This window comes from Protomyctophum bolini, assembly GCF_963924005.1.
Source record: "Protomyctophum bolini genome assembly, chromosome: 11".
Taxonomy (NCBI): Eukaryota; Metazoa; Chordata; class Actinopteri; order Myctophiformes; family Myctophidae; genus Protomyctophum; species Protomyctophum bolini.
The window spans coordinates 21,646,097-21,673,089 of record NC_137872.1 but is presented as its reverse complement, the minus strand read 5'-3'; the positions used below and the strand labels follow the sequence as shown (position 1 = coordinate 21,673,089).

Here is a 26,993-nt window from a genome sequence, read left to right as displayed (position 1 = left end):
CGTCACTGTCGTGACGACACAGTTAACAGTTTTTGTATAGAATTGTGCTTGAAATGTAGCCTACTGTAATTCTGTGCAACTGTTAATAAATACTTCAATCAATCAATCATTCCGTCTGCATGGGATCAGAGTGCACACAAAAGCCAGCTGTAGACGTTAAAATTAAACCTGTTTGAAGGTGAAACATCCCTGTTTCTCAGTTCTTTCCTATACCGGAGTTGTGTATACATTTTATTATAATTTATTGTCGTTATGTTATAAAGTTATTCTAGTAGTAGTAGTAGTAGACACTAGACAGTCGTCGAACCCGGGTGTGCGCGCGCGCTCCCTTCATTCATAGCCACGACGTGCTCGTCCCCGCGGCACTCAGTCAATCGGGCACACGCAGCGCGGCCCCGGTCCACACTCAGAGCAGAGAGCAGAGCAGAGCATCAGTCAGTGTTGTGTGTTGTAGAGAGAGAAAGAGAGAGGCAGCAGCCAGCTCCATGTAAAAATACCCATGAAGTTGCCTCAAAGATGGCGGACTTCCTGCCGTCGCGCTCGGTACTCTCGGCGTGCTTCCCCAACTGCCTGCTCACCAGCGGCGAGGCGGAGCAGCTGAGGAAGAGCCGGGAGATCGACAAGTGCCTGGGCCGCGACAAGACGTACGTGAAGCGGCTCGTCAAGATCCTACTGCTCGGCGCCGGCGAGAGCGGCAAGTCTACCTTCCTGAAGCAGATGCGGATCATCCACGGCCAGGACTTCGACCAGAGGGCCAAGGAGGAGTTCAAAGCCACGATCTATAGTAATGTGATCAAAGGTGAGAGAGAGAGAGAGGGGGGATCCCCGGGGCCTTCGTTAAAACCTCCCCAGACACTGGGTTAACCCGGTCCTGGGAGGCTTTAACGGAGGCCCCGGGGTTGGGTCGCTGCTTTTGGGAGAGTCGCGAAGCTGCGGGGGGAAGTTGTTAGCAACGCATGCTAACTGGGGGAGTACAGTTGTCCCGTCACTAAGTTGCGTCCCCCCAAAACATGTCGGTTTTTGTCACTTGTTGCAAATAAATATATATAAATATTTTTACAATCTGGCGACGCGTCAGATACATGGTATTTGTCTTTTTTTTATAGCGACAGCTTCGTAGTGCAAAGAGAAAAATGGTTTAACCTAAAGTTAGGCTAGCGAAGTTGTTGTTGTACCCTAATTGGTGACCCGCTGAATTCTGGGACGCCAGGTGTTTCTTGCCATTGTGTTGAATTGTGTATTCCGTTCTTTTTTATGAAGACTGAAGATCTATTCTACGTGAAGAGCTCTGAGCTTGTATTTCGGCGGAGAGGTAGAAGGGGGAAGAAGGGAACTTGGAGACACTGGTGTAAGGTTTTAATGTGGATTCTGCTTTGGCAACCTCAAGTAATTGGACTTCTTGTGGTGTGGTGTGTGTGTGTTGAAATTATTCAACACACACTTTTTCTTATTGTAAATGTATTTTTAAACTGCCATTTCATTTATGACAGAGCGCATTGAAAATGGGCAACTTCAAGCCTGTTTGAACAGCACAAAGCTCTGGAGTCACAGAATGCAATAGCTCTCCAACTCGGGCGTAACGTTTGCTAAGGCTAGCAAGAAACGCCCATGTTTTGTGTTTGTCTACGATGGGGCTGGTGAGGAGAGATGTACACACATGATCTGATGTTTGATTCAAAGACATCTTAAGTTCTTCAGATGCTGCTTGCTTATATGAATGATTCTCAGTCTTTGTACTTTCAAGGACCCCCCATTTGTTAAGATTTGATTTGTATTTACTATTTATTAATTTTTATCTCTGGGACGGTGGGACTACAATATTAAAATTCCTTTTGTATCTATCTATCTATCTATACCAGTGAAACAGATCTAAATAGACATTCTTATAATATGTTCTATAGTTGTCTTTACATGTATACTAATAATGGTACTAGAGATTAACTGGAATGGTTAAGATTAACTATGTCATTTACTGTAACTGGGGAACCCTCTCAATGAGCCCCTGGGGGTCCTTTGACCCCACATTGAGCTGGCTTATACACAGCAAGGTATTAACACAAGTAAACACCTTTTTCCTGAAGCCCAGGGCTGGTTTCGGGACAGGTCAAGGTGTGGATTGATGTGATGATTGAAGTTGCAGGCAGAATACTTTTGTCAACCTAATATTTTTGTCAGGTTTCTGTAAGTAGCTCCTATACATTACATTCTCCTTGACCTTAACACTAATTTGGAGGTTTTCTGTTGGTGATTATAAAGTAATATTTGCTTAAATGATTAATAGGCTTGGCTTTACTGATGCTACCCAAGTCAATTACTGATGTTTAACTAGCAGCAACATTCTAGACATCTTCTTGGTGTGCGTGTGAAAGAGTAGGACACAACTCGCCATGTCATTTAGGCATGGTAACAGTAGTGGATTCTTGCAGGCGAATGTTTTTATTCACAACAAACGCTCATATATGGGAGGTCCGTTTGCCCAAGCTAGAATATGGTGTGATTTATACATTGTGCGGGTGTCAAACACCAAATAGCAGAGATATGCAAACACACATGTCATTCTGCGACGCATTGTGAGCTTGTAGATTTGCTATGTTTCTTGTGCGACACCAACACGATGAATCAAGTATTCTATGATATATAAATATCTCAGACTCAGATTCAATTAAAGTTCATGTTTTGTTTTCACTCACAATTTGACTGATCTTATATAGATTGTAAAATTATCCATAATGTCATGTCACTTGTCAGCTGTACTTTCACCTGTCGCACAGGACAGAATTGGAGTTACTGTGTGCTTTGTAATAGGTGGCATGTAGTAGGCATGTAGTGTAGTGTCTTGTTGAAAGAGTGTCCATGTGGGTTTGGAGCTCTCAGCTGGTTATTACATTAGTGATGTTTTTGTGCCACAACATAAGTTCCACAGATTTAAGTTTAAGGTGTGATGTGATTTTTTTTTGTAACCCACAGAACTTTTTCCTAACAATCAGTTCTATTGAATCAGAGAGGTACAGTACTTTTGGACGTTTTAGTATAATTTGAGCTGAGTTTGAGTGTTTCTGCTTGTTCGTAGGTCAGTGTCTCCTGGGGAGCTTCCATGCCAAATGCCAATGATATCATCCAGGATCATACAGAATAATTGAAATCTTACTTTCATTTTCCTGCAGTGTCCCCAATTTACTTTGTTAACTCGCCAGCTAAATATCTGGTAGACAAAACATTCTACCGGCCAGTAGCCAACATGTGTTTAATCTGCAATAACACATTATGGTGATGAATAGGACAGATTTGTTTTTTCCTAAATTATTCCCAAAGTTGCTTCATCATACTACAGCGTCACACAAATGCATAAAAACTAGCAGATCCTCAAGGTCGAGCTTGTAGATCTGCTACTTTTGAATTTGAATCCTGAAAAGTAACGGGTGTCCACCCGACAGAGATGATATATATATATATATACCGGGATATATATATATATATATATATATTTCGTGTTGTATATATTGTATATATATATATATACATACATACATAACATGGATGCTTTCCCGTTATTAATGTTATGATGAAAAGAAAAGAAAAAACATAAAAAGTTGAACAATGGTGCTATGAGATTTTCTGCCCGACAGGGACGATGTCCATACTGTTAATGTCTTTCTACTAATTACTGCTCACACTGTCTGTTGACTGGGCTCTAGTGTCGATTGAAAATACATTTTGAATGAATGACATGGGCTAATTCTCTAGCAATAGTTAACAGCCTGGGAAAATCTAATCTGGGAATACTTGTCTGGTTTAGTTGAAGTGGGACAGATTAGTGTAGAAGAGATTGTTGTAATGAATAAGACTTGTTTATTTCGTCCTATAGACGGGGTATTAGGGCTTACTGGTTCTCAACCCCCGACAACCCTTGAGTTCCCTGGGTAGGGCTCAAAATGAACTTTTTTACTCTGTAGCACTGGTGCTCCCAATTATGGTGTCAAATAATTGATTCATTAAGTAATTGATAGTTTATAGTAGTTTATAACCTTATCGATCAATGAATCAAGCAGCGTTTTTTTTGGGACCGAATTATTGTCCGAAATTGAGTACAGAAACATAATTTTGCTTTGATGTACATACAACATTAACGGAAGTCAACGAGAATCAGTTAGATACAGACACACACACCTTCCCTCTGCAGTGCTGAATTTAGTTGTTGGACCGTCTCATTTCTCACCAAAAGCCCTTGAATGTTATGGAATATGATGACTAAGGATTACTGTTATTTTGGTAAGATCACATTTCATATACAGAGTTACAGACCATACCTGTAACTTTTAACAAACTTTTTTTCCCCTTTTTTAAATTTACTTTAATTTAATTTACAGCAATTAATCGATTTTCGAGTAATTGTTAACATCCCTGGCTACTAGTACTCCCAATTAAAGTAAACTAGGGGCACCAGCAAAAGTGTAGTGGCATGGTGGTGCAGTCAGTCGCCTCACAGCTAGACAGAGAAGGTCCCGTGTTCGATTCCCGCCAGGATGCTGGGGGCGTGTTCTCATCATTGTCATCATCGCGCGGAAAGGGCCTTTCGGTGTTGAGTTTACATGTTCTTCCCATGGCAGATACGAATGACATAGAAACATGGGTTTTTCAGAAAACTGTAGAATTTTGTAGACTTCGGGTCTAAATGGGTTTAAAATGTGTCCTGACTGTCTGTCCCTCATCCATGATCCATATGTTCAGTGAGACAGACATCAAACATGACACGGTGATTCTGATCAAATCGCTTCTGATTACAGCAGTTTTTTTTATTGATTGATTAATATAATATAAAATAAATGTAGATATAATTTAATAATATGGTGTATGAGGGTGTATATATTGTGCATCTCAATTGGCTCAATTGATTCTGAATGTTTAAAATATTTTCAAAACTCATTTGCTGAAATATTCAGCCGTTAGCAGTAGCACCAAGAGTTACTGCAGCTCAGAAAGGAAGTCATGTTTGTTTCAACTGACAGATTTGCACTTGCGCAAATGCTCCCAATGATATTTAAAAATGACACACATTCAGTGTTTCAGGTCAATATGCAACCAAAACCAATTCCGCTAAATAATTGATAGATAAAAAGTGGTTCCATTTGTGGACTGTTGAAGTGAAATCATTTAACAGTGAAGAACTTTGCAGTGTAGATTGGGGTCCCAGAACGAAAAAAGAAAAAAATAATGGTATCAAATGGGGGTGCATGAAACTGTGGGTCCTGGAAATGCGAAGTTCTGAAAATCACAGACTTACCCAGAAAGTTCCCCCCAGTAACACAATATCCCCTTATTAAAGTAAAGTTCTTGTTCTGCCAGGGCATCTTGTGACCCACGTCCCCCCTCCCCCCACACACACACCAGTTGAGAAATGCTGCTCTAATACGAGTAGATTTAGAATAGGTTTCACAATACAACAGCCAGTGACCCTGGAAGCTGCGGCACACAATGAATTCCCCACATTCAGAGCTGTGATATTCAAATGTCCTCCCGCTGCTCCATTGACTACTTGCACTGTAGTACAGGATCAGCCTGTTTTTCACGTTCGGTGCTGTGGTAATGTGCACCGAGTTGTGGTATCACCGGAAACGACCGCATAGCCCCTAGCCCCCTAGTTTCATGTTCTCCTAGTAGAAACGACTGCATAGCCCCTAGCCCCCTAGTTTTTATTTTATTATATATATATATATTTTTTATTCACAGGAAGGATGGGTAGCAAGGATTTTATTTTTATTTTTATTTCTTTCAAATTGCGCCGCCGAGTCTGACCAAGATCCGATTATTTCCGACATTCCGAGAGACCCGACCCAGCCAGGCAGACATGCATGTGGACTATATAGAAATAACGTAACCAATTACCATTTTATGATTAAAAGCGTGCGTGAGAGAGAGAGACACAGACAGACAGAGAGAGAGCCTCCCTGCAGGCTGCGTGCTGCATTAGAGGGTGAGAGAGAAAAAAAGTCTCTTCTCTTCTCGTCTCCTCAGTGTGCATTTAAAATTAACCAAACGGATCATTTGTTTTTTACACACAATCATCAGTTTTAGCAGAAGCAGATGCATGTACCGGTCTTGGCTGAATGGAATATTAAGGCGCGACACTCAATGCACTTATAAACAGCTCCTACTCTTCTTTATCCACGTGTGGGGAATGGGATACATTCATATACATACACAGTAGTAGGGCATTAACCAAACGTGATTTTTGATAGTCGACTCGACTACCATCAAATTCGATTAGTAGTCGATTAGTCGGCGGTAAAATATGATATTTATTCCATCAAATCAAGCATTAAAACATCGTGTTCTGAAACAGCCAGCGAGACGAGCGAGTGAAGCAAAACAGAGCCGGTGAATGCAGGCCCAGGGAATAGTACTAAGAGAGTGGCGACACACCTATGGGGCGGGCTATAGTTCCAAACATTGGAACTATCCCATTGAGATAGAATGAGCACTTCCGCATTCCATTGTTACAGTGGGAGTCAACGCGAGTGTCGCCACTCTTACTAGAATACGCTGAATGCCGCTCTGATTGGCCGAAATTAGCTCAGCTGTTTCAAGTCAAAGTTGCAAGTCCACAATGACTCACGGATGGACGCGTTGTGAGCTTGTACATCTGCTATTTTTGATGCGCAAGACCGTTCTACGGAGCAGCATAGCATGTTACGTTGTTCTCAATGTTTGGAGACTGTCTGGAGCCGTGGAGCGGGGAGGAGGAGGAATGAACCATGCGATGTTTTTCATACAACAATAAATGTTCAACAACAAGTTACAACCACAGTTCCTTTGGTTTTTAGATGGAGCTACAAGCTAGGAGGAGTTTATGATTACATACTAGGTTTGCTAACTAGCAGGCTGCCACGCTATGAAGATGATCAACTACTTAACTTCATCGCGACTATTATAACTATGATCGTGCGGCAGCAGTTTTTTTTTGTTTGTTGGATATTAATGGATAAGCATGAAGAAACATGAAATCACGGCAAGAGCTACTGTAGTTTGACTGTCACCAAACTGGATAATATTGGGCAGAGTGAGGAGGAACTCCTGCTATACTTTACTGTACCGGACGACACGACTCCAATCTAATTTGTTGAACAAACTACAGTAATAAACTCACCAATAGTAAAAGTATTTACACACTGTAGTTGTCCCCATTGAGCATATGAGCCTATGAGGCATATGCATTATGCTTTTCCCAAAGAAAAACTGTCTTGAATGCTGCTATAGTGCCACTGCCGATCGCCGCCCACCGCACCTACACGAGTAAGGGCAAAGCCCACGTACAGTAGGCTTGTATATGATATGAAAACAATCAGCCAGGAATGGATTAGTACTGAAGTTGGCGAACTACCAACAAAACCACCGAGCTCACAGCTGCATGTCTGCTGTAGAAAAGCAAAAAAAAAAAAAAAAAAATCATAATAATTATTAAAATTAATATTAGCGAATAATCGGATGTCAATTAACAGTGTCGACTAGTGTTTTGCTAGTCGACTAGCCGACTATTCGATTATTATGTTAATGCCCTACACAGTAGTAGTACACAGTAACGTCAACTGAACTTACAGTCAGCAGATGGGATCCATGCATCCGTCGTGCTCTCTGGGACGGAGAAGCTGACTTTTCTCTCTCGTAGTAAGTCGAGTAAGTACTTTTATTCTATGACAAGACATTTCTATCCAGATGGGAGTGATCTCTTCCAGGATGACGTTGGCCCCATTTATCCACACAGGGCACGAGTGGTCACTGAATGTTTGATGCGTATGAAAATTATGTAAATCATAGACCTTGACTAAAGACCTGAACTAAAATATGTAGTTAGAATGGTGTTCCTTTCTTGTGTGTGTGTGTGTGTGTGTGTGTGTCTTGTGGTGGCCCAAAACCATACTAGGCCACTTAACCGTAATTTTCTTTCACTCGAAAAGTCTTGAGAAATGTCAAAGTGTTGTTCTGTTGATTGTGAATCCCATAGCCTGGCGGGATTGTCGCATTTGATGCATTACCTTGTGGTGTTCTAGCAAGGAGCTCTGGATTCAGAGCATCTGCTAATAGTATACTAGGGATGAGGCGATCGTTCATCTTAATTGTATTGGATTGAGTGTGACATCGAAAAAGCCTTTTGTGATGATTGATATTGATCATTGAATGTTGCAAATGTAATCTGTTGTCTGGGGAAGCTTGGAAAAGTGTTCAGTAAAGAATCATGTTGCATCTTTGCTAGCTTTAAGTAGTTTGAACTAAAATAATATTATAATGATATAATATTATTCAGTAGGCCTAATTTGCAATATCGGTATCAATTGATATCGGCCACAATTTCAATATTGTACACATCCAAATCCTATACTTTTCATTGTTCTGTACTTGACTATAGATAAGTATAAGACCTGACTCTTATCATAAGGGATATTATTTTCATAAAACAAAAGCTTAGGCATTGGCACTGGGTGGAGGAAAAAGAAGTTTAATAAATAAATTATATATATATATATATATATCTTATGAGAGAATATGTACAGTACATATTCATGATCAACACTAGCAGGTGTGAATCTGTGCAGCTGTACATGTCCCAGTGAGTGACTCAGTGTAAACAGTGTCACACAGTGTGTGTGGCTGTTGGACCTGGAAAAGGTTAATACCGTTTTTTTAAGAGCCTCTGCAGTCGTGATGTGTCCTGGATGTAAACGAAGCAAGCTACATGTGGGAGGCAGAGGAACGTCTCCTTTCTCACGGAGAGAAAATCAACCAAAATACAGTCTGGGAAAATAATTCAGAGATAAATCCCCTTTTCTGAATCCGATAACACTAGGGCCGGTGGAGCCTATAGTATGTCTCCTATAGTATGTCTCCTAGCAACCGAGGATCATTCAGGTGGTGGCCTTGGCAACAAAAGACCAGACAATTGAAAACATTGTATCATGGTTAAAAGATAATGACATAAGTTGACAAATTAAATCAATATTCATTTTTTTATTAGATGATGTACGGCGACACTTCACACGGGTGTGATTATTGTAATGTTTTTTCGTAAATGATTGCCCTGTTTCATCACACAAGAGGGCCGCATAAAACAGTCATGAAAATAGAGGGTATGCGTATGTGAAAGCATCATCATACTCTGAAGTTATGCAGTAATGCCTACTAAGTGAGAAAAAAAACTACTTTCTGGCATTAACATCCAATACATCAAAAAAATAAATCGATTTGCATTAAATTATGTTAAACTCCCTTTGCCACTCACTTTATGAAGAAAAAAAAATTAACAATTAAGGGTTAGGCGACCACCGGAGGCGTCACAGCCCACAGGTTGACCCCTGCTCTATAGTGTAGATGTAGATCCTTAAGGATCCCACAGGAGAAATGAAGTTTCAGCTTCACCCATGTTTCATGTCTTATCAGATGGTCATGTTGAGCACACCGGGGAGGGGAGCGGTCAGTCGGTGGTTAAGAGCCTTGCCCAGGGACGCTATGGACACATGGACTGGGTAGGATGGGATACGGGGGTGAAGCGGTCCTACCCACTCAGACATCATGGCCGCCCTGAGGTTGCATTACCATGCTGCCTGCCCCCTAAATCTGAAGCTGAGACCTGCCTGCCGAGCCTGGGAGCGTGCGTGTGTGTGTGTGTGTGTGTGTGTGTGTGTGTGTGTGTGTGTGTGTGCGTGTGTGTGTGTGTGTGTGTGGTAAAGACAGCAAAGGACAGGAGCACTTCACCCCCCTCATTATGATATGGTACCATTTGTGTCTATATACTCTGTCTCAGAGGAGGGCAGAGACACCTTTTTCTTCTTTTCTTTTTATTAATGCAAGAACAATGGCTTCTATTTCGTCATGCTAACTTTCCAGGAAGAGAAAGAGCTGTAGTTTCTTTTAGCTTGGAATCCCCATCGATGATGTCATTGGTAGGCAGGTTTTTGAACTGTCCACAGCCCTCTAATGAGACATGAGTCAAAAACAGACATCTTATAATTACCATTTGTGAGGATCAATTCTAAGATATGGTTGAATTTCTTTTTTTTTAAAGGATGAAGTCAGTTGTTTTTTGTCAAAAGCGTCATGGTGTGAGGACAAGGCTTGTACAGTATGCAAAGACACAAGACAGCTTTGTTAGCACTTCAGTCTTCAGCTATTGTATTCAGTGGTCAGAGCTATCTGTGTTGATGCACTGCTTTTTGTCTTGCATTTGAATTTGGGGCTAAACAGTAAGGATGTGATCCTTTCCAGTTCATTATCACCTTGAACGCCGGTTAACATAGTAGGTGGAAAGTGCCAGAGAAATGGTTTTTTGACCCGGTGTTGATAACCAATGTTTTGCTAAGCATCACGGACGTGTTTTAGCGATCGATCCATTGTATTTTTTAGCGGCAGCTCAAATTAATGTTTTATTAAGCTCAGAACATGGTACTTTATCCTATTATGAGCTGCACGCATGAACGGAGGATTTCGGACTTTTGGCTTTCGAGCTGTTTGGCTTCCATGGATGCTAGCAGTGGCTAGTGACAAAGCTAAAATAAAGTATTTTTTTAAACTCGCTTAACGCTCATTTATCAAATCTTGACTTTTCGTCGTTATGGGTCCATTTGGTTGCAATTTTTTTGTACACACAAGAGTTACGGTGGTCCTTGTGGGGTCCACATTTTCAGAGAGGGGTCCGTGGCAAAATATCAATATGGGGATGCCTTGACGTGAAAAAGTTCGAGAACCACTGCTCTAGTCAACAAACAACGTTGAAATGGTCAATAGTCTTCATCCTCGTCCTCTTCTCCTCTTCCTCCAGGTGTTCGGGTGCTGGTGGACGCCAGGGAGAAGCTGTGCATCCCGTGGGGCAACCCGTCCAACCAGCGGCACGGGGACACCATGATGGCGTTCGACACTCGCTCGGCCATGATGGCGCACGGCATGGTGGAGAGCAAGGTCTTCCAGCACTACCTGCCCTCCATCCGCGCCCTGTGGGCCGACAGCGGCATCCAGAACGCCTACGACCGCCGCAGGGAGTTCCAGCTGGTGAGTGTGTGTGTGTGTGTGTGTGTGTGTGTGTGTGTGTGTGTGTGTGTGTGTGCACACACGCGTTACTGATCTGCACCTGAAAACAGTGCTCCCAGCATTAGATATATTATCGGGGCTAAATGATCCTGACATCACCGTGAGGGGGCAGACATTTGACCCCAATGTCTTGACATAATTTTACTGTTTATTAACTTACTTGCCATTAATCGTTGTGTACCTGATTGCCTGCTCCAACTATATGCAGGGCACGGGCAACTACACACACTCCAGAGCCCCGGTTTGGATTCACATTGTAAACGAGGCCTGTCTCGGCTCTGTTGAGCGTCCTAGGATAATCTACTTCCGGTAGACTGGAACTGTGGCTTTTCAAAATAAGAGCTCGACTGGAAAACATTCTGGCGTGAATTAGATCCTAATTTTTCAATAAATGCTAGCACTGAAATGGTTAACTTTGGGGAAAGTGAAAAATCTGCATAGTCACTCACTGCACGTGGCTGTAGTTTCACATCGATTGGTCAACCCACTGAGGAGAGAAAATAGACGTGAATAGATGAGGGAGGGACGGGAGTTCAGTTCAATATAGAAATATGATCATCTGTCCTTTCCAAACATATAGTTACAAAGTGCTTTACAGACGGGTTGAAAACAACAATCATAAACATCAAAACTTAAAATAACAAGAGTGAAAGTGATTTATGTGTCAGTTCTACTGTTATGATGTCACAGACACTTTTTTTTTTACCCTTCCCTGCGGTGTCTGGTCCGGGGTTCAAATCCCAAGCGGTCTAAGGGGTGTGTTGTGTTTTGTAAGCGGAGCCATTTAGAACTCATGACGCATCGTCAGGGAGGTGACATCAGCAGACAGCATGGCTGTGACGGTCACACCGGAGTCTCACTTCTGCTAAAATATCAGTCTCACTTCCACAACACTTTGCCTTTCTCACGTACATGATGTGTGTTGAAGCTCGGAGAGTGTCACTGTGCAAAATGGATCCATCCTAGAGGTCTTTCAAAAGACACAGTAATAGGCGGGTGAAGGCATTGATTACAGCACACTGTGAGGACTGCCGGGAAGTAAATAACATTCCCTTAATGCTGTGCTGCTGACAGCTGTCTCCGGTCACAACGACCACGCCAGCTAATTGGTGACGATCCAAAGTCTGTGTGCGTGTGTGTGTGTGTTTGTGTGTGTTGCACCAAGGTCAGTGTTGCAGATTGACAATAAAGTTGTAAAACCCTGCCCTGTAGGGAGGGAAAAAAATCTAATTTATTCAATGTAGTAATCATTTAGTCACAATGTCTCATTGGTTCAATATTTCTTTGCCTTCTGGCTGAAACCTATCTCTGTTTTTAAAAAGGGATAATCTGACAGTCCTTCCCAAACTAGGGGTCCCCAAGGACTTTTAAGGCCCTTTTAATGCCAAATTGGCTAAATTGTCAAATATTACTTAAAGGAGAATCCATGCTAGAAGGCTTTCTTACCTTTATTTGTAGTTGTTACGTCCCCACCAAAGAGGTCCAGGTGTTATTTTGTGCAAAAGCCCTCAATGAATTGCATTGAATTAAATGGGGCGTATGGGGTGTTATTATTATTGTATATATCCTCTCTTCATAATGTAAGTAGTATCCCGAGCGGCACACTTTACTACATATTTCGATGGAAATAAGAGAATTAGCACAAAAACCCAACCCCCATTGAGGGCTTATATTAGGGGAAATAGCCAATAATGCACTTTTGCACAAAATAACACCTGGACTTTTTTGTTGGGGACGTAACAACTACAAATAAAGGTAAGAAGATCTTGAAGATCTGCTATTTTCCGTGTGCTACGGGGCCGACTGCTTTAGGTTGGGTTTAGGTTTAAGATCAGGCATTTAGAGGTTAGTTTTAGGGGGTTGTGGGTTAGAGTTTTCTGCAAGCTCACACCCCGCGCCGCAGAGCGACACATTGTGAGCTCGTAGATCTGCTTTTTTCCGGCTATTTTCTTTGGCCTATTTTCAGGTATTTATTTTTGATGTCCTCACAAGTATAGAAACACAAACCTGTGTGTGATCTTAAATGTTGCGCGTGAGAGAGAGTGATTCACCTCAGCCATGCTCTCGGTTGACGGGAAGTGGCTTTGGGTCGTGGTGACTCTAGCTGCTACTCAGTAGCAGGGATGGCCGTAAGGGCATTTTCTTTTGTATACATTTTACAGTGTTGGCAGTAGTATTGTCACATTCATACAACTTGGACAGCAGCTGTATCATATCCTTGACTTCGGCAGTTCGGCATCTCCGTTTTTGTACCTTTTTTTGTTTTGTTTTGTTTCTTAAATCAGTGGTTTTCAACCAGTGGTCCGGGGACCACCAGTGGTCCTTGAGGAGGTTCCAGGTGGTCCCCAGCTAAATGATGGAGAGTTGGTAACCAAATTGATCCTTAAAGATCTTTAACTCTTGAGCGTGTATAGTGAAACCAAATAGACCCTTACGGGTCCATCCATGTTGTTTCATTGTATGCTATCAAGAGTGAAATTATTGTTAAAAATCTGCATTACTTAATCTACAAGATCAACATCAATACAGCATGGATAGTGGGCAAAATATAGATTAAGTTTGGGTCTGAGAGGCTAAATCTCATCAAATGGTGGTCTGTGGCTCAAACAATGAATAAATACTGGGCCTTGACATGAAAAGGGTTGAAAACCACTGTCCTAAATGATTGCCCTGCAGTGTGCATTGTGTCTTATCAATATTGAACCAATGAAGAAAAGTATTAAAGGAGAATTCCTGATTAACCATTTTCTTACCGTAATCTAATGCCATTCTATCCAATAACTAGTGGTACAGGTGAAATATGACCTAATTCCATCCAGAGCGCACCACAGCTCAGAGCATGCACCACAGCTCAGAGCATGCACCACAGCTCAGAGCATGCACCACAGCTCAGAGCATGCACCACAGCTCAGAGCATGCACCACAGCTCAGAGCATGCACCACAGCTCAGAGCATGCACCACAGCTCAGAGCATGCACCACAGCTCAGAGCATGCACCACAGCTCAGAGCATGCACCACAGCTCAGAGCATGCACCACAGCTCAGAGCATGCACGCTGGGTCTTACCATCCAGAGCGCACCACAGCTCAGAGCATGCACGCTGGGTCGCACGCTAGCTTACGGCAAATTATTTTAGGGGATTACAGGCTCAATAGTTTGGCAACCAATGAGCTACGGTTTCGGGGGAAATCCTTTTGTTTTATGTTAAATGATGAACCATTACAAAGAGGAAGTGAAACTAACCTGGGGGTTTACATGCCTTAAAATGCTGCTGCATTTGTGGTAAGTTTCACTGAGGTTGCTACTGCCAGCAGCATTGTATATCATTTGATACATTTTGAATCTTCATTCAAATTCAACAAGATGAACTGAGGTTAACCGTTAATATGGTGGCTCCACTCTTTGCCAGTCTAGTGCACTGTTTCACACATTCCATAAATTGGAAAGCAGTTGTTTAAGTAGTAGTGAAAATAGCTGATCTTCAAGCTCACTGTGAGCTTGTAGATCTGATATTCCAGGGCAAACATAATTTTTTTTTTCTCGTCTTGAGTTAAAGCGTTTGGGAACCACTGGCCAAGTGCACAATGGCTCCCCACTTTAAAATGAAGCCCTTTAGAACAAAATGTTTTAAATCTAAGAACTGTCAATGGTCACAATGTGAGCTTGTAGAATGGCTTTTTGAATGTTAAAATGTCATAACAAAGGTCAAGTTATAATAATCTGTATATTACCAAGCCGTAGAAATAACCACACATTACAGAAATGTGTAATAGAGGGTATGCGCAATTTGCACATGCTTAAAGTGAATGGCACATCGAGTGTCACATCGAGTGGCAAAGCAACAGTCAAAGTGAGTTTAACATTGTTTAATGTTGTTTAATGCAATCAGATAGGACTTTTCTGTTTGGATGTATGGGCTTTCAAGGCTAGAAAGTAGTTTATTGCCACTCAGTAGACATTCCTGCATAACTTCCGGGTTTGATGATGATGTCACACTCATACCCTCTATTTGAATTAATTCATTTGTGACATTAAATGTTTGAGAACCACTGGTTACAACACTTTAGAAACCAGTCCCAAAAAAGTTAAAAACTGCAAACCACAACCAAGCGACTTTACAGAAACTTGGTACATGTGCAGTTCCATGTATACACTGTATAACTGTTTGTTTGGTTCATATCTCGTTCCATGGCTCTAACAGGGTTTCCCTCTCTGTTTCTCAGGGGGAGTCGGTCAAGTATTTCCTGGACAATTTGGACAAGCTTGGGCAGTCGGTAAGTCCCCCCCAGCCATCACCAATGACACTGCTAATCATTCTATAACCAGGCCTACCTCACATCGACTAAATATCAAAAATCTTGTTGTTTAGTCTTAGTCAACAAGATTAACACTGAAAAGGATGAAGTTCAGTGAATGAGTGAGATAGATGAGAAAAATAGACAGTCGAGAGAGAGAGAGGATGTTATTTTTTGGTGCTCTTTTCTTGCCTTTGATTGTCACAGTAGATTGTCTCCAGTCCAGACCTAAACCTAAACGGCTGCATCAATCGGCGCCACATTTGTTGTGCACACCACCACCGCCAAGAAGTTAAAAAAATAAAAAATACTTTAGAAGTCAGCATGCGGTTGGTTCAGGAAGAAACCTTTTTGCCCATGCGCAACGTCATTAGATGTTGGTCATGTCACTGATGTCGTTTTCCATGCAGGCGTGACGGATGTGATGTCCCTGTGTCTGGAATGTCAGGAATGTGTCCCCTTTGTATAACAGCCAGCGCACTGACTGACATGCTTCAGCCAGGAGTTTGATGTGATGGAATAGTCATGCTGGGGTTCAAGTGGTTACTACTGTTGAAAACTTTCCAAAATTGCAAAAATGTAGAAGCTGTTGCTTGTAAACTCCCCCGTGCTCAAAACGAGAGGCTACCAATAGACCCATATTGGGGGATTTTGAAGAATGTTTGGGGGACGCTGCCCACACGTTTAGCTGTGTTGCTCATTCAACGATTGCACGAGCCTTACAAGTTACATCTCAATGTAAAGGTTAAGTTAAAGTTTCCAAACTTTTTGTGAGGAGTTTTAGACGGGCTGTTTTCACGCAGCGCCATCGTACAACAAAGTATGAAATGGGGCTGAAGCGGGTGATGCTGCCTGATCTCCACACACACACACACACACACACAGGACACACTCCGTAGCACCACCCCCTGTCTGTTTATGTGCTCCGGTATGTGAGCTATGCAATGGAATGGAATGGGGACATTCCATGTGAAGTGACTACTATGGGAAGTATCCCTGCATGCTTAGGCATGCAAATCTCCCTTTGCATTATTATTTATTCTGATTCATAACTTTTCAGGATTCAAATAAAAAAATGAGCAAGCTTGGAGCAAATTTTAATGCTTTGTGTGATGCTGCTGTAATATAATCAAGTAGGGAGGTAATTTGCGGAACAACGCAAACATGTTTTAATATGGAGATTAGTGGTTTCTCCCGTACAGCAACAATATACAGGTTGTGATTAATGATTTTATTGTGGTTTGGCATTGCACATTGGAACATACATTATTCGAGAAACGATTGTTTGGACCTTTTAAAGCAGGTGATACGAATAACCGTCTACTCAAAGTCCATGATTTATTGCCTGTAGGGCCTCTACAGCGGTGCCCGTGGGGCCTCTACAGTGGTGCCCGTAGGGCCTCTACAGTGGTGCCCATGGGGCCTCTACAGCGATGCCCATGGGGCCTCTACAGCGGTGCCCATGGGGCCTCTACAGTGGTGCCCATGGGGCCTCTACAGTGGTGCCCATGGGGCCTCTACAGTGGTGCCCATGGGGCCTCTACAGTGGTACAGTGTCCAGACCCGGGCAGAGGCCTTTTTGAGGCGGTTCTGGACAACCGTGACTCAACACCGGCCACTGCACCCCCTGTGGCGGTGTAGAACGCGTGTCGAATTTGAAGTTGGTGGCGTGAATGGTTCTCGAGTTACGTGGATTACAAAGTACGTACAGACAGAGACTTGGTGCATTTAAAGATGGATTGATAATTAATTAGTATGGACTTAGATGGTTATTCGTTAGATGGTTATTCTCAATTGCTTGGTTTAGAAATGGGTTCACATTTAGTAAGAGATTCAGGAAGGTTAGAGTTGAGATAAAAAAAAGAGGGTAAGTTTAGGTGGTTGGGGGTTCGAGTTTTCCCGAGTTTTAGGTTTAGGGGTTTGGGGGTTTCGAGTTGATTGTGTGGTGACGTCACAGACTGAAAAATAGCTGATCTACGCGTTTGATCAGCTATGTTTCTGCTGTTCTCAGATATTTTCAGTGCCATCCTAAAATGTGGATTGTGTGTGCGCAGGACTACCTGCCCAGTCAGCAGGACATTCTGCTGGCCAGGAAGCCCACCAAGGGCATCCACGAGTACGACTTTGAGATCAAGAACGTCCCCTTCAAGATGGTGGACGTGGGGGGGCAGCGCTCCGAGAGGCGCCGCTGGTTCGAATGCTTCGACTCGGTCACCTCCATCCTGTTCCTGGTGTCCTCCTCAGAGTACGACCAGGTGAGTGCACACACACACACACACACGCACGGGCGCGTGCGTATTACGTATGCAATTTTATGAATTATTTGAATTTTTTGTTATTTTTATCCCTAACCTGAAAGCCTGAGACTATTATACCATTATACTATTATATGTCACAATTATGATTGAAGAACCAGTCGGATTGAAAAAGGTGCAGTCGTTTTAACTGACAGAGGCGTGCCGTGGGGGACCACAGCAGTTGAACACGAAGAAAATAAGCACACCTTTTCCAATCATACTGTGACATATACACTGTCACTATATGCGTATTTGAAAATGGCAGGTCTATAAGCTCATAATACTCCACACTGCGATTGTAGATCTGCTGTTATTGATTTAATTGTATTACTGACATTGAACATAACAAAAATAGATTTCCGTTTGCCTTTTCAGCTTTGTAAACAAAAATTGCACAGGGTAGATATGACTAATATAAAAAGGTAGGTGGCTAGCGCACATCCAATTCCTGTCTGGTGCTGGACTAAGGTACATACAGTGAAGGGAAGAGAGTCCGCACACAGGTTTGCTCCAAGGTGTTTGCTTTTTATTCAATACACCATAAATACGACAACTTTTCGGCCGTGAACGGCCTTCATCAGGTGATCACCTATGGTGTATTGAATAAAAAGCAAACACCTTGGAGCAAACCTGTGTGCGGACTCTCTTCCCTTCACTAGATATGACTTATAACCTACATTTATTTTACAAATTAATTACTGACAATGACTGGTGCTAATAATCTAAATAATGTACTATGGCCGATATTTTACTCAAAATGAGTTTTGAGCTTGTAGAGTACTCAAAATGAGTTTTGAGCTTTTAGAGCAGCTATTGAAAAACCGTTTGAAAATCTATGAATATTTGAATATGGAAACGATTATGATAATTATGCCCAATAATAGTGATTTGGTTATAATGTACTAATTGTGACAGGCCAGGCATTAGATTCAAAGCACTCCACCACTCAAAAAATCACTTTGTGTGGACAAAGCTAAATCAGTGGTTCTCAATCAGTGGTCCAGGCACCACCAGTGGTTTTTGAGGGGGTTCTAGTTCGTCCCCAGCTACCCTAATTTCCGGACTATAAGCCGCAGCTTTTTACCCATGATTTGAACCCTGTGGCTTATACAACGGTGCAGCTAATCTATGGATTTTTACAGCTAACGCAGAGCCATCTAAGGCTCTGAGCTAACGTAACGGCCACTAGGGGGCCACCTGCGGTTTATAGTCCGGTGCGGCTTGTATACGGGATTTTCCCTAAATTTGGCTGCTGCGGCTTATATTCAGGTTCGCCTTATAGTAGGAAATAGGAAATTACGGTAAATGGAGAGTTGGTAGCCAAATAGACCCATATAGACAGCGGACACACAAGCGGTGCGCCAGTGCGCATGCGTCGTCAAAACGTTTGGTGCGTGGTAGATCAAAAGCATGCGAGCGCATTTGGGCACCAACAGCTGAGAGACAGGGATTTTGAGAATGCTGACAGGCATTCAAAAGGAACTCAAATGGAGATATTAATTAACACCCTTTAAGTAGACTTAGAAATAAAACTATTGTTGACTAATCATTACAAGTAGCTCTTATTTTGATGAGGAAGTCTGTTTCAGTTATAAACAAGCTATGATGACAAGCTACAATGACAACGGAAAGGGAAAGTTATTGTGAGCTCAGCTAAGTTAGCGACCATAATATGAAAACTATCTGTCACTTAAGCAATGCAGGTTACACACGCTGGAATTAAACATGGAACCCGCATTAGGTGTAATTCATTAATTCATTGTAGATGTGTTGGACGTTTGTGGTTGTGCTAGTGATAAACAGACAGCTGCTGCCAGTGGGACCTTAACGACACTGTCTGTGACTAGGTGTACTAGTGTAGCTTTGCATCTGTTGCATCTGCCCGTGTGAACTGTGAATGCAGCATAACGTTGTGGCAGGATACGAACGTCCGTTCCCTCCAAGCACCCCCCCCCCCGCTGTGCGCACCAAACTACATGGCCAGGTGCTCCTTTGAGTACTAGCCCAAAATAATAATGTGCACCCCTGCATATAGATCTAAACTCTTAAGAGTGTAAAATGAAACAAAAAGAAGAATCTTTATTTTGATCAATGTTTGCCTGTTATCTCTCCTATGGTTTGAGAGGCTAAATCTCATCAGTCTGTGGCTCAAATGCCGAATAAATCATGGGCCTTGATATGAAAAAGGTTGGCCTAAATGTAACTCTCCCACCCATCAGGTGCTGATGGAGGACCGGCAGACCAACCGCCTCAGCGAGTCGCTCAACATCTTCGAGACCATCGTCAACAACCGGGTGTTCGGCAACGTCTCCATCATCCTCTTCCTCAACAAGACGGACCTGCTCGCCGACAAGGTGAAGCAGGTGTCCGTCCGGGACTACTTCCCCGAGTTCGCTGGCGACGCGGCCAGCCTCGCCGACGTGCAGCGCTTCCTGGTGGAGTGCTTCCGGGGCAAGCGGCGCGAGCAGCAGCAGAAGCCACTCTACCACCACTTCACCACGGCCATCAACACGGAGAACATTCGCCTGGTGTTCCGCGACGTCAAGGACACCATCCTGCACGACAACCTCAAGCAGCTCATGCTGCAGTGAGAGGAGGAGGGGGGCAGGGATGGACGTGGGGAGGAGGGGGGAGAGTTTAAAACTCTTTATCTCGCGGTGCAGCTCTTGCTCGGATTGTTTGGCTGGTCTAGCCTAATCTATGCTCGACAAGAATAGCAAACCTACAAGCACGCAATGGGTCGCATTCGCGCCCCATTGCGTGTTGTAGACCGGCTATTTTCGAAGCATAAAAGGGCTCAAAATGCATCACGCCTTCGCGGGGCGAACCCACAGAACTTTCCGCCTCCTCTCCGCCTTGTCGATCTCCACACTGTGACTTGTAAAAGGGGCGACCTGCAGGCGCCGGACTAAAACGCGGTGTCGACCCTGTAACCACTGTAAATGATCTCCCACTCCCCCTTTTATTTTTGCTCCTCAGCTCCACCCCACCCTGGAGCGTTCTGTTTGGAAGAAGAATCCATCCCTGGGGTTTTTGTGTCTTCTCCTACCCACAACTGTCACCCAACGCTCCTGTCTCCCCCCAATGCTGCTCTGACCACTGTTGGAGGTGGAGGTAGGTGGAGTAGAGACTCTCGTATGTGGAGAAGGGTGGTTTCACGCGACCATTGAAACTCACACAGACTAAAGTACGCTGAGCCGTCATGGCCGCTGGCCCTCTCGCTTCGAGGAGTTTTGTTTCTTGTTTTCAATTTTTTATTATACACGTCTTGCCTTTCTCCTGACATGGCTTGCCACGGAGATATTTTTCAAGTAAAACAAAAAATAGAAATTCACACCCACGTCCCTCCTCTCCACTCGGGCCGCGACTCAAGGCGGGAGGGTACTTAGAAAGACGCAAGAGGACTTTATACAACACTGTAACTAATCCTTAATCCACGATTGAGCCTTCTTTAACGCTGCCTAATTAGTGACCCGGGGCTAACACACACACACACACACACACACACTCACACTCACACACACTCACACACAATGCTAAAAGTCTCCCATTGATAACCAACTCCAGCTCTGAAGGTAAATTCGTGCCAGGCTTAACGTCTAGTTTTGTAATCGTTTTGTTTATTTGGATCAACTTTCTTTTAGAATTATGTTTCACCCCCGGTTTTTGTTACAATAATAGATGAATTTACTAAACATTTTTCACTTAGGAGTTTTGCAATTGCTCCTAGACACTGTTAGTTTGCTGGGGGGGATGCTTGCACACACACACACACACACACACACACACACACACACACACGCACAGTCACACACAAACAACCACACGCACACATACTTAAGACCACTTACAAAAATGCTGTAGCTCTTGCAAGAGTTAAGAGTGATACAGTGTTTGTTTTTGGTTTCGTTTTTTGGTTAAATCTTTATATATTTTTTGCCAATTCTCAGGGCACGTTGTGGACCACTTCTTTATCATTTTGAATTAACAATATTAATGTGCCTGTGGTAGGTCTCTCTCTCTCTCTCTCTCTCTCTCACACACACACACACACACACACACACACACACACACACACACACACACTGCTTAGCAGTCTAGCCTTTCGCAGCCGACCTGTTGTGTCCAACACCTCATACTATACTTCATCGTATGATGGCGTCGCGCGTCGTAAATACTAGATCTATTGCAACGCATTATGAGCTTGTAGATCTGCTATTTTCAGGCATGCGACAGTATCGCGTATAACGTATTAGCCTATACGGCCTATACAAAACAAAATATGTTTTTCTAAAGGACAAAAAAGGTACCCGTTCTCCTCCTGCACCCAAGCCTCCCGTTCTTGTTGCGATCTCTCCCTCTCGTAGCTGAAGACAAAAAAGGGATGGACACCGCTGCCATAGTAGTACTAGTAGCCAGCTAGTACGACAAGTAGTACTTAGTAGCATTAGCCAATGTCTGACTAATAGCCAATGTGTGACCGACCCGGCCGCCCAGTGTCCGGTTGGTTCTCTGGACAGTGACAGTTTGTAGATTTGTACAGAGCGTGCTAAATTGGTGCTTCAGCAAGAAAGTGTCTATGCCAATTTAAGATTTTAACAATTCGGGTTCCTTAACGATTCCCTCTTAACGGTCTGATTTATTAACGATTCCTACAGGGGCTTCCAAGTTCCAAATGGACCCTTACAGGTCTGTAGCTCTTGAGTCCATTTGCTTCCGCTTGTACACAGAGTTATGGTGGTCCTTGAAACTATTGTAATTGTAAATAGCAGACGTGAAGTCCCGCAGCTCGTGTCAGTGGTAAACCGTTTTTCAGAAATGGTTCCAAATGCGATGGAACGGGTTCCTCAATGTTGGATCAATGTCTGGATCCCAATCGTTTTTGTGTGTCGAGCGACTCGCCCGGTGTGCCGACATTTCACCAAAGCATAAATACATCCAGCTTTTCTCTCCTCTGACCCCCCATGCATAATGTACAGTATATGTTCTGGGTCTCGTGTTTAGTACACGGTTCTTTTGTTTTCTCATATATCGGTGCTGTCGGGCGGAAACCTTGTACGTCCTAAACGGTTACTATTCAGAAAATTGAGGGAAAATAACCTTTATTTCAATGGAGTTATTATTTAGTCACAAGCGCTTATTAATACTTTTAATTCATTAACAATTTACAAAGTGCACTGACTACACTTAACCACTTTCAGCCTGATCTCCCTGTATTGGGGAAATAAGCCAAAATGCTCAAATAGACGCAAATCTGCTCACGACACGTTGTGAGCTTGTAGATGAGCATTGCTAGTTGCTACTATATAGTATAGGGCATTAATTTCTGAAAAAGAAGCTGAAATATGGAGATGCAAGGTTTCTGCCCGACAGCGACAAATCACGTCAAATGAAAGCAGGTGTGAGCTGCCTGCCACCCTCTTGATGTGCAGATTTGACGTTGGTTTTGTGTAACGGTGGGCGGGGTCTCGAGTGGTTCAGTGTGAAAATGTCATTCTGCCATAATCCTGAAGTGGTGTTCTGTTTGAACCACCTAAAAACCCTATAGAGTTGACTCTTGGCTGTAGTCTCCCAGGGCTCTGTACTAGATCTGCTGTTATTTCCCTCTTCACTGAATCCCTTCAGAAAATAGCAGATCTACAAGCTCACATGTAGCCTGTGTAGTCAGTAGTGACAGTAGCGAGTTGATATTCATATCTGAATATCTGTCGCCGATTGAATGTTTCTGCAGAGATGTTTGGGTCAGTTGTGATTGTGACTGGTTGAGAAGTAATATTTCTATTTTTTATGTTTGGTCCCAGAATGTGTATGCTAAGTTTCAAGTGGATAATCAACTTAGGAAATGTATGTATCGCTGAGCCTCTGAATCTTTGGTAGAAAACACTGAAGTGTTCTGGAATGTAATCCATGCCGCGTTGCTTGGAAACATTTGACAGGAGTGGGTCTTGGCAAAGCAGTGGATCCCTACACATCTTCGTATTGGAGTGGATATAGCATGAATTTCAGTTTGTTAAATGTTCAAATGTAAAGTTTAGGATCAGTGTTTAGCTCACAGTAAGAGTTAAAAGGAGGCTAGTACATAACGATGATGGAAACTCCTGCCCCCCACAGCACAGAATCACATCACAGATAGCCACACTGAGCTTGTAGATCCACTATTTCAGCCCGAATATATGCCCCGGAAAGCGACACTATGGTTTAAGTCTGTGGTTCTCAAATCGCAGATAAAAATACTCCCGAAATCACGGCGTCTGCACAGTTAACTCAGAAGAAAACGGTTGACAAAGTCTTCTGTCCCTTCAGCCCGACGTCGGCCTCAAAGGCGCGTCTGTGTGCCAACAGTCTGTCCGTTGTGTGTGTGTGTGTGTGATCTTTGTCTGCACTCAGACTTTGCGTCATGCCAGCGTCTTTTGGCCGGAGGCCCGCAGCACGGGCTCCAAAAAGAATACAGCCAGCATTACATCCACTACAGGGTGCTGACTGGTCCCACTGTCTCCCCACACACACACACACACACCCCACAGTTGGCCCGCACTCTGTAATTGCTGTTGTCAGTGCTGAACAAGCAGGATTTTTGAAAATGCACGCAGCCATCGTAACGTTACACACACATAACTGCCGACCGGGCACATTTTGAAGTCATGTCCCAGAGACACTGTATGCACCGTTATACGTGTGTGAGTTTTCATTCAGCTCTTGACGGTGTAGAAATGCCCCACCACTGTACCACCATGTACACTTTAAAAGGCACGGTGGGACCCCTAACAGGAAGGTTCAAGCACTTCCATCTTTCCAACACCTATGATTTGCACAAGATGTTGCATACTCCCATCGTAATAGTGTTTTCTTTCAAAATAGCTGATCTGCAAGCTCACAGGGCGTTCCGACGGGCCACGTTCTGAGCTTGTAGATTGGCTATTTTGATTGTGCTGCTCCACCTGCTCCGAACCAGTATTTTCTCGTACCAATGGACCCCGAGGCTCAAAATGAGGTTGTGAGTTGTTCAGTTTTAACAGTGGAATTCTGTGTTATTTAACGTTTTTTGAGTCCTGACTGCACATTGACACCAACATTTGGATCCGTAGTGTGAAACCATCTTGCTGCTCGAGTTTGTTCCTCGACTGCCAGAGTTTTAAAATGTGTGTGTGTGTGAGGGGGGGGGGGGGGGGGTTGTATTTGTTTGTGAAGATCACTCTTCTTGCCTTCTTGGAAAACGTAATTGTACATTTTTGTAATGCCTTTCTAACTTTGTTGTGACAGCGTGCCCGTGCTCGGCCGTGTTTTTTTTTTTGTACGCCTTTGTCAGTTTGAGGCGAGGGCATTAGTTCCCACCGTACTAGTATGACGTTAACGTGTTATTTTAACCATGTGAATCCTCTGGTCATGTGGCGGGGTCGAACACTATACTTAAATGTGATTTTTAAGTATTAAATTACACTATACTCCATCGCACTATTGTGCAATAGAGTGTAATGTTTAATTTCTGCTGGTGGTGTCGTGTGCTGGAAATGGCCTATCTACAATCTCACAACGTGTCACGTTGCTGCATCACCCATTTAGGGCTTTAGTCGCACGCCAGTGACGTACAGCAAAAAAGAAACGCGTTTCAGTTGCCAATATGTCATTTCTTTCCACTAAGACCATGCGACAAAGTATAAATTGGCCTTTTGTACTGTTAACCTGTGTATATATCTGTGAGAAACGACTGTCAACGGTTCTGTAGTGCCAGCATTGCAACACAGCCAATCGGATGAAAGATTTTGTCGATGGTTTCCACCCGACAGCGACTATTTACAAGTTGTGTATAGGAGGGAAAACAATTAAAACCACTGGTTATGTTTCTGTGTGTGATTTCTCACCTTGCTGACCGTTTGTCTTAACTGTACCATGATGTTTGACCCCTGATGTAATCCTATCAATTCATCCGAGAGAGGAAAACAAAACACAAATATGCAAATGATCTGCCAAATAACAGTTAGTGCCTCCTATTTTAAGCCTTTTTTGTTTTAATTTCCCTTTTATTTTATTTTTTATACATTAGGGTTTTTTTCTTATTTAATTCGTTTTGCCACCTTTTGAGCTAATTCCAATAATAAAAAAAGAAAGAAATGCAAAGACCGCAAGCGTTTTCTCACGCTTCACGTTCGATATTTTTGGAATGATAAGTAATGCTTTTCATTGTACAGTCTAACTTATACTGTCTTATCCTTTTTGCTATCCTCTCAATAAAAAAGGAATACAATGTTTTAAAACTTTGAGTCAGGTTTTTTGTTACAGATGTCATTCATTACCACTATGTGTGCAATGGATAGGAGACGGAGAATATCTCGGGGTGTTCCACAGGGGTCCCCCTGCCATATTATTGATGGAACCAAATGGACCTGACTGACTGTGTGTAGAAATGGAACCTATTATTGTTAAAGCTTAGTGTTAAATACCGGTAGTTCTATATTGTGATATAAAGCATTGCTAGGCCGGGGGGTGTGATTGGACATGCTGGCTGAGGGATGTTAACCAGATGGAAATGACGCTTGCTCCACAATCACATTTGTTTCACAACCTACTTACATTAGAAACGGGACGCTTTCTTATTAGCTGACATTGACACCTGTTACTGAACTAACACTTTTTAATAACCTGTTAATATGTTTTTACTTTACAAAACTTAAAGAAAAAATAACACTTATAGGCTTCAGGTGTTCTTTAAATGAACACAGAAGTATTTTACAGTGTAGCTTGGGGTCCCAGAGGTAAAAAAAAGAAAAGGGAGAGAGAGGGAGAAAAACAGAATCCAATCAAATGGGTGTCCATGGTGTAGAGTCCTGTGTAGACTAATGCATTATCAAACTGGCCCATTAAAATGGTTGAGAATCAGCGTGCTACTAGCCCAGCAGGTGGGGCTGTTGTACAAGCTTTGTGATGATGGTGAATTGTTCCATTCAGACTGGATGTGACCGCATTCACACCACTGCCGTGCAGCATGTACTGTAAATACTGAACATCATCATCAACGTCATTATCCACCCCATAAGAGTGTATTAGTGCTGTAGACAGTATTAATGCTGCTAATATTGTTTATGTTGCAGTGCCATTAGATTTGACTGTATACTTCATTTGTATTCTAGACCATGTGGTTCTCAAAGTGGGGTCTGGGGCATCAGGGCAGGGCTGCATTGTGATCTTTTTATTTATTTTTTTGCCTTTAATGTTTTGTGATTTGGTATACTGTAATTTCATACAGTTTTTCATTACATTATATTTTATGTTTACATTACAGTTTAAGTGTGTAGTACAAGTACATAACTTTGTCTGGGACAGAGTTCCAAAA

At 42.9% G+C, this 26,993-nt stretch overlaps 1 protein-coding gene across 1 annotated transcript; it reads left to right on the top strand.

The window, feature by feature from the left end:
- The first annotated feature begins 424 nt into the window (after positions 1–424).
- gna13b (guanine nucleotide binding protein (G protein), alpha 13b) lies at positions 425–25,284 on the top strand. Its single transcript, XM_080775812.1, has 5 exons — positions 425–799; positions 10,808–11,034; positions 15,297–15,347; positions 17,423–17,623; positions 19,885–25,284. Exons 1-5 carry the CDS (start codon positions 517–519, stop codon positions 20,254–20,256), a joined length of 1,134 nt encoding a protein of 377 aa, XP_080631938.1. The 5' UTR covers positions 425–516; the 3' UTR covers positions 20,257–25,284.
- Positions 25,285–26,993: the final 1,709 nt, after the last annotated feature.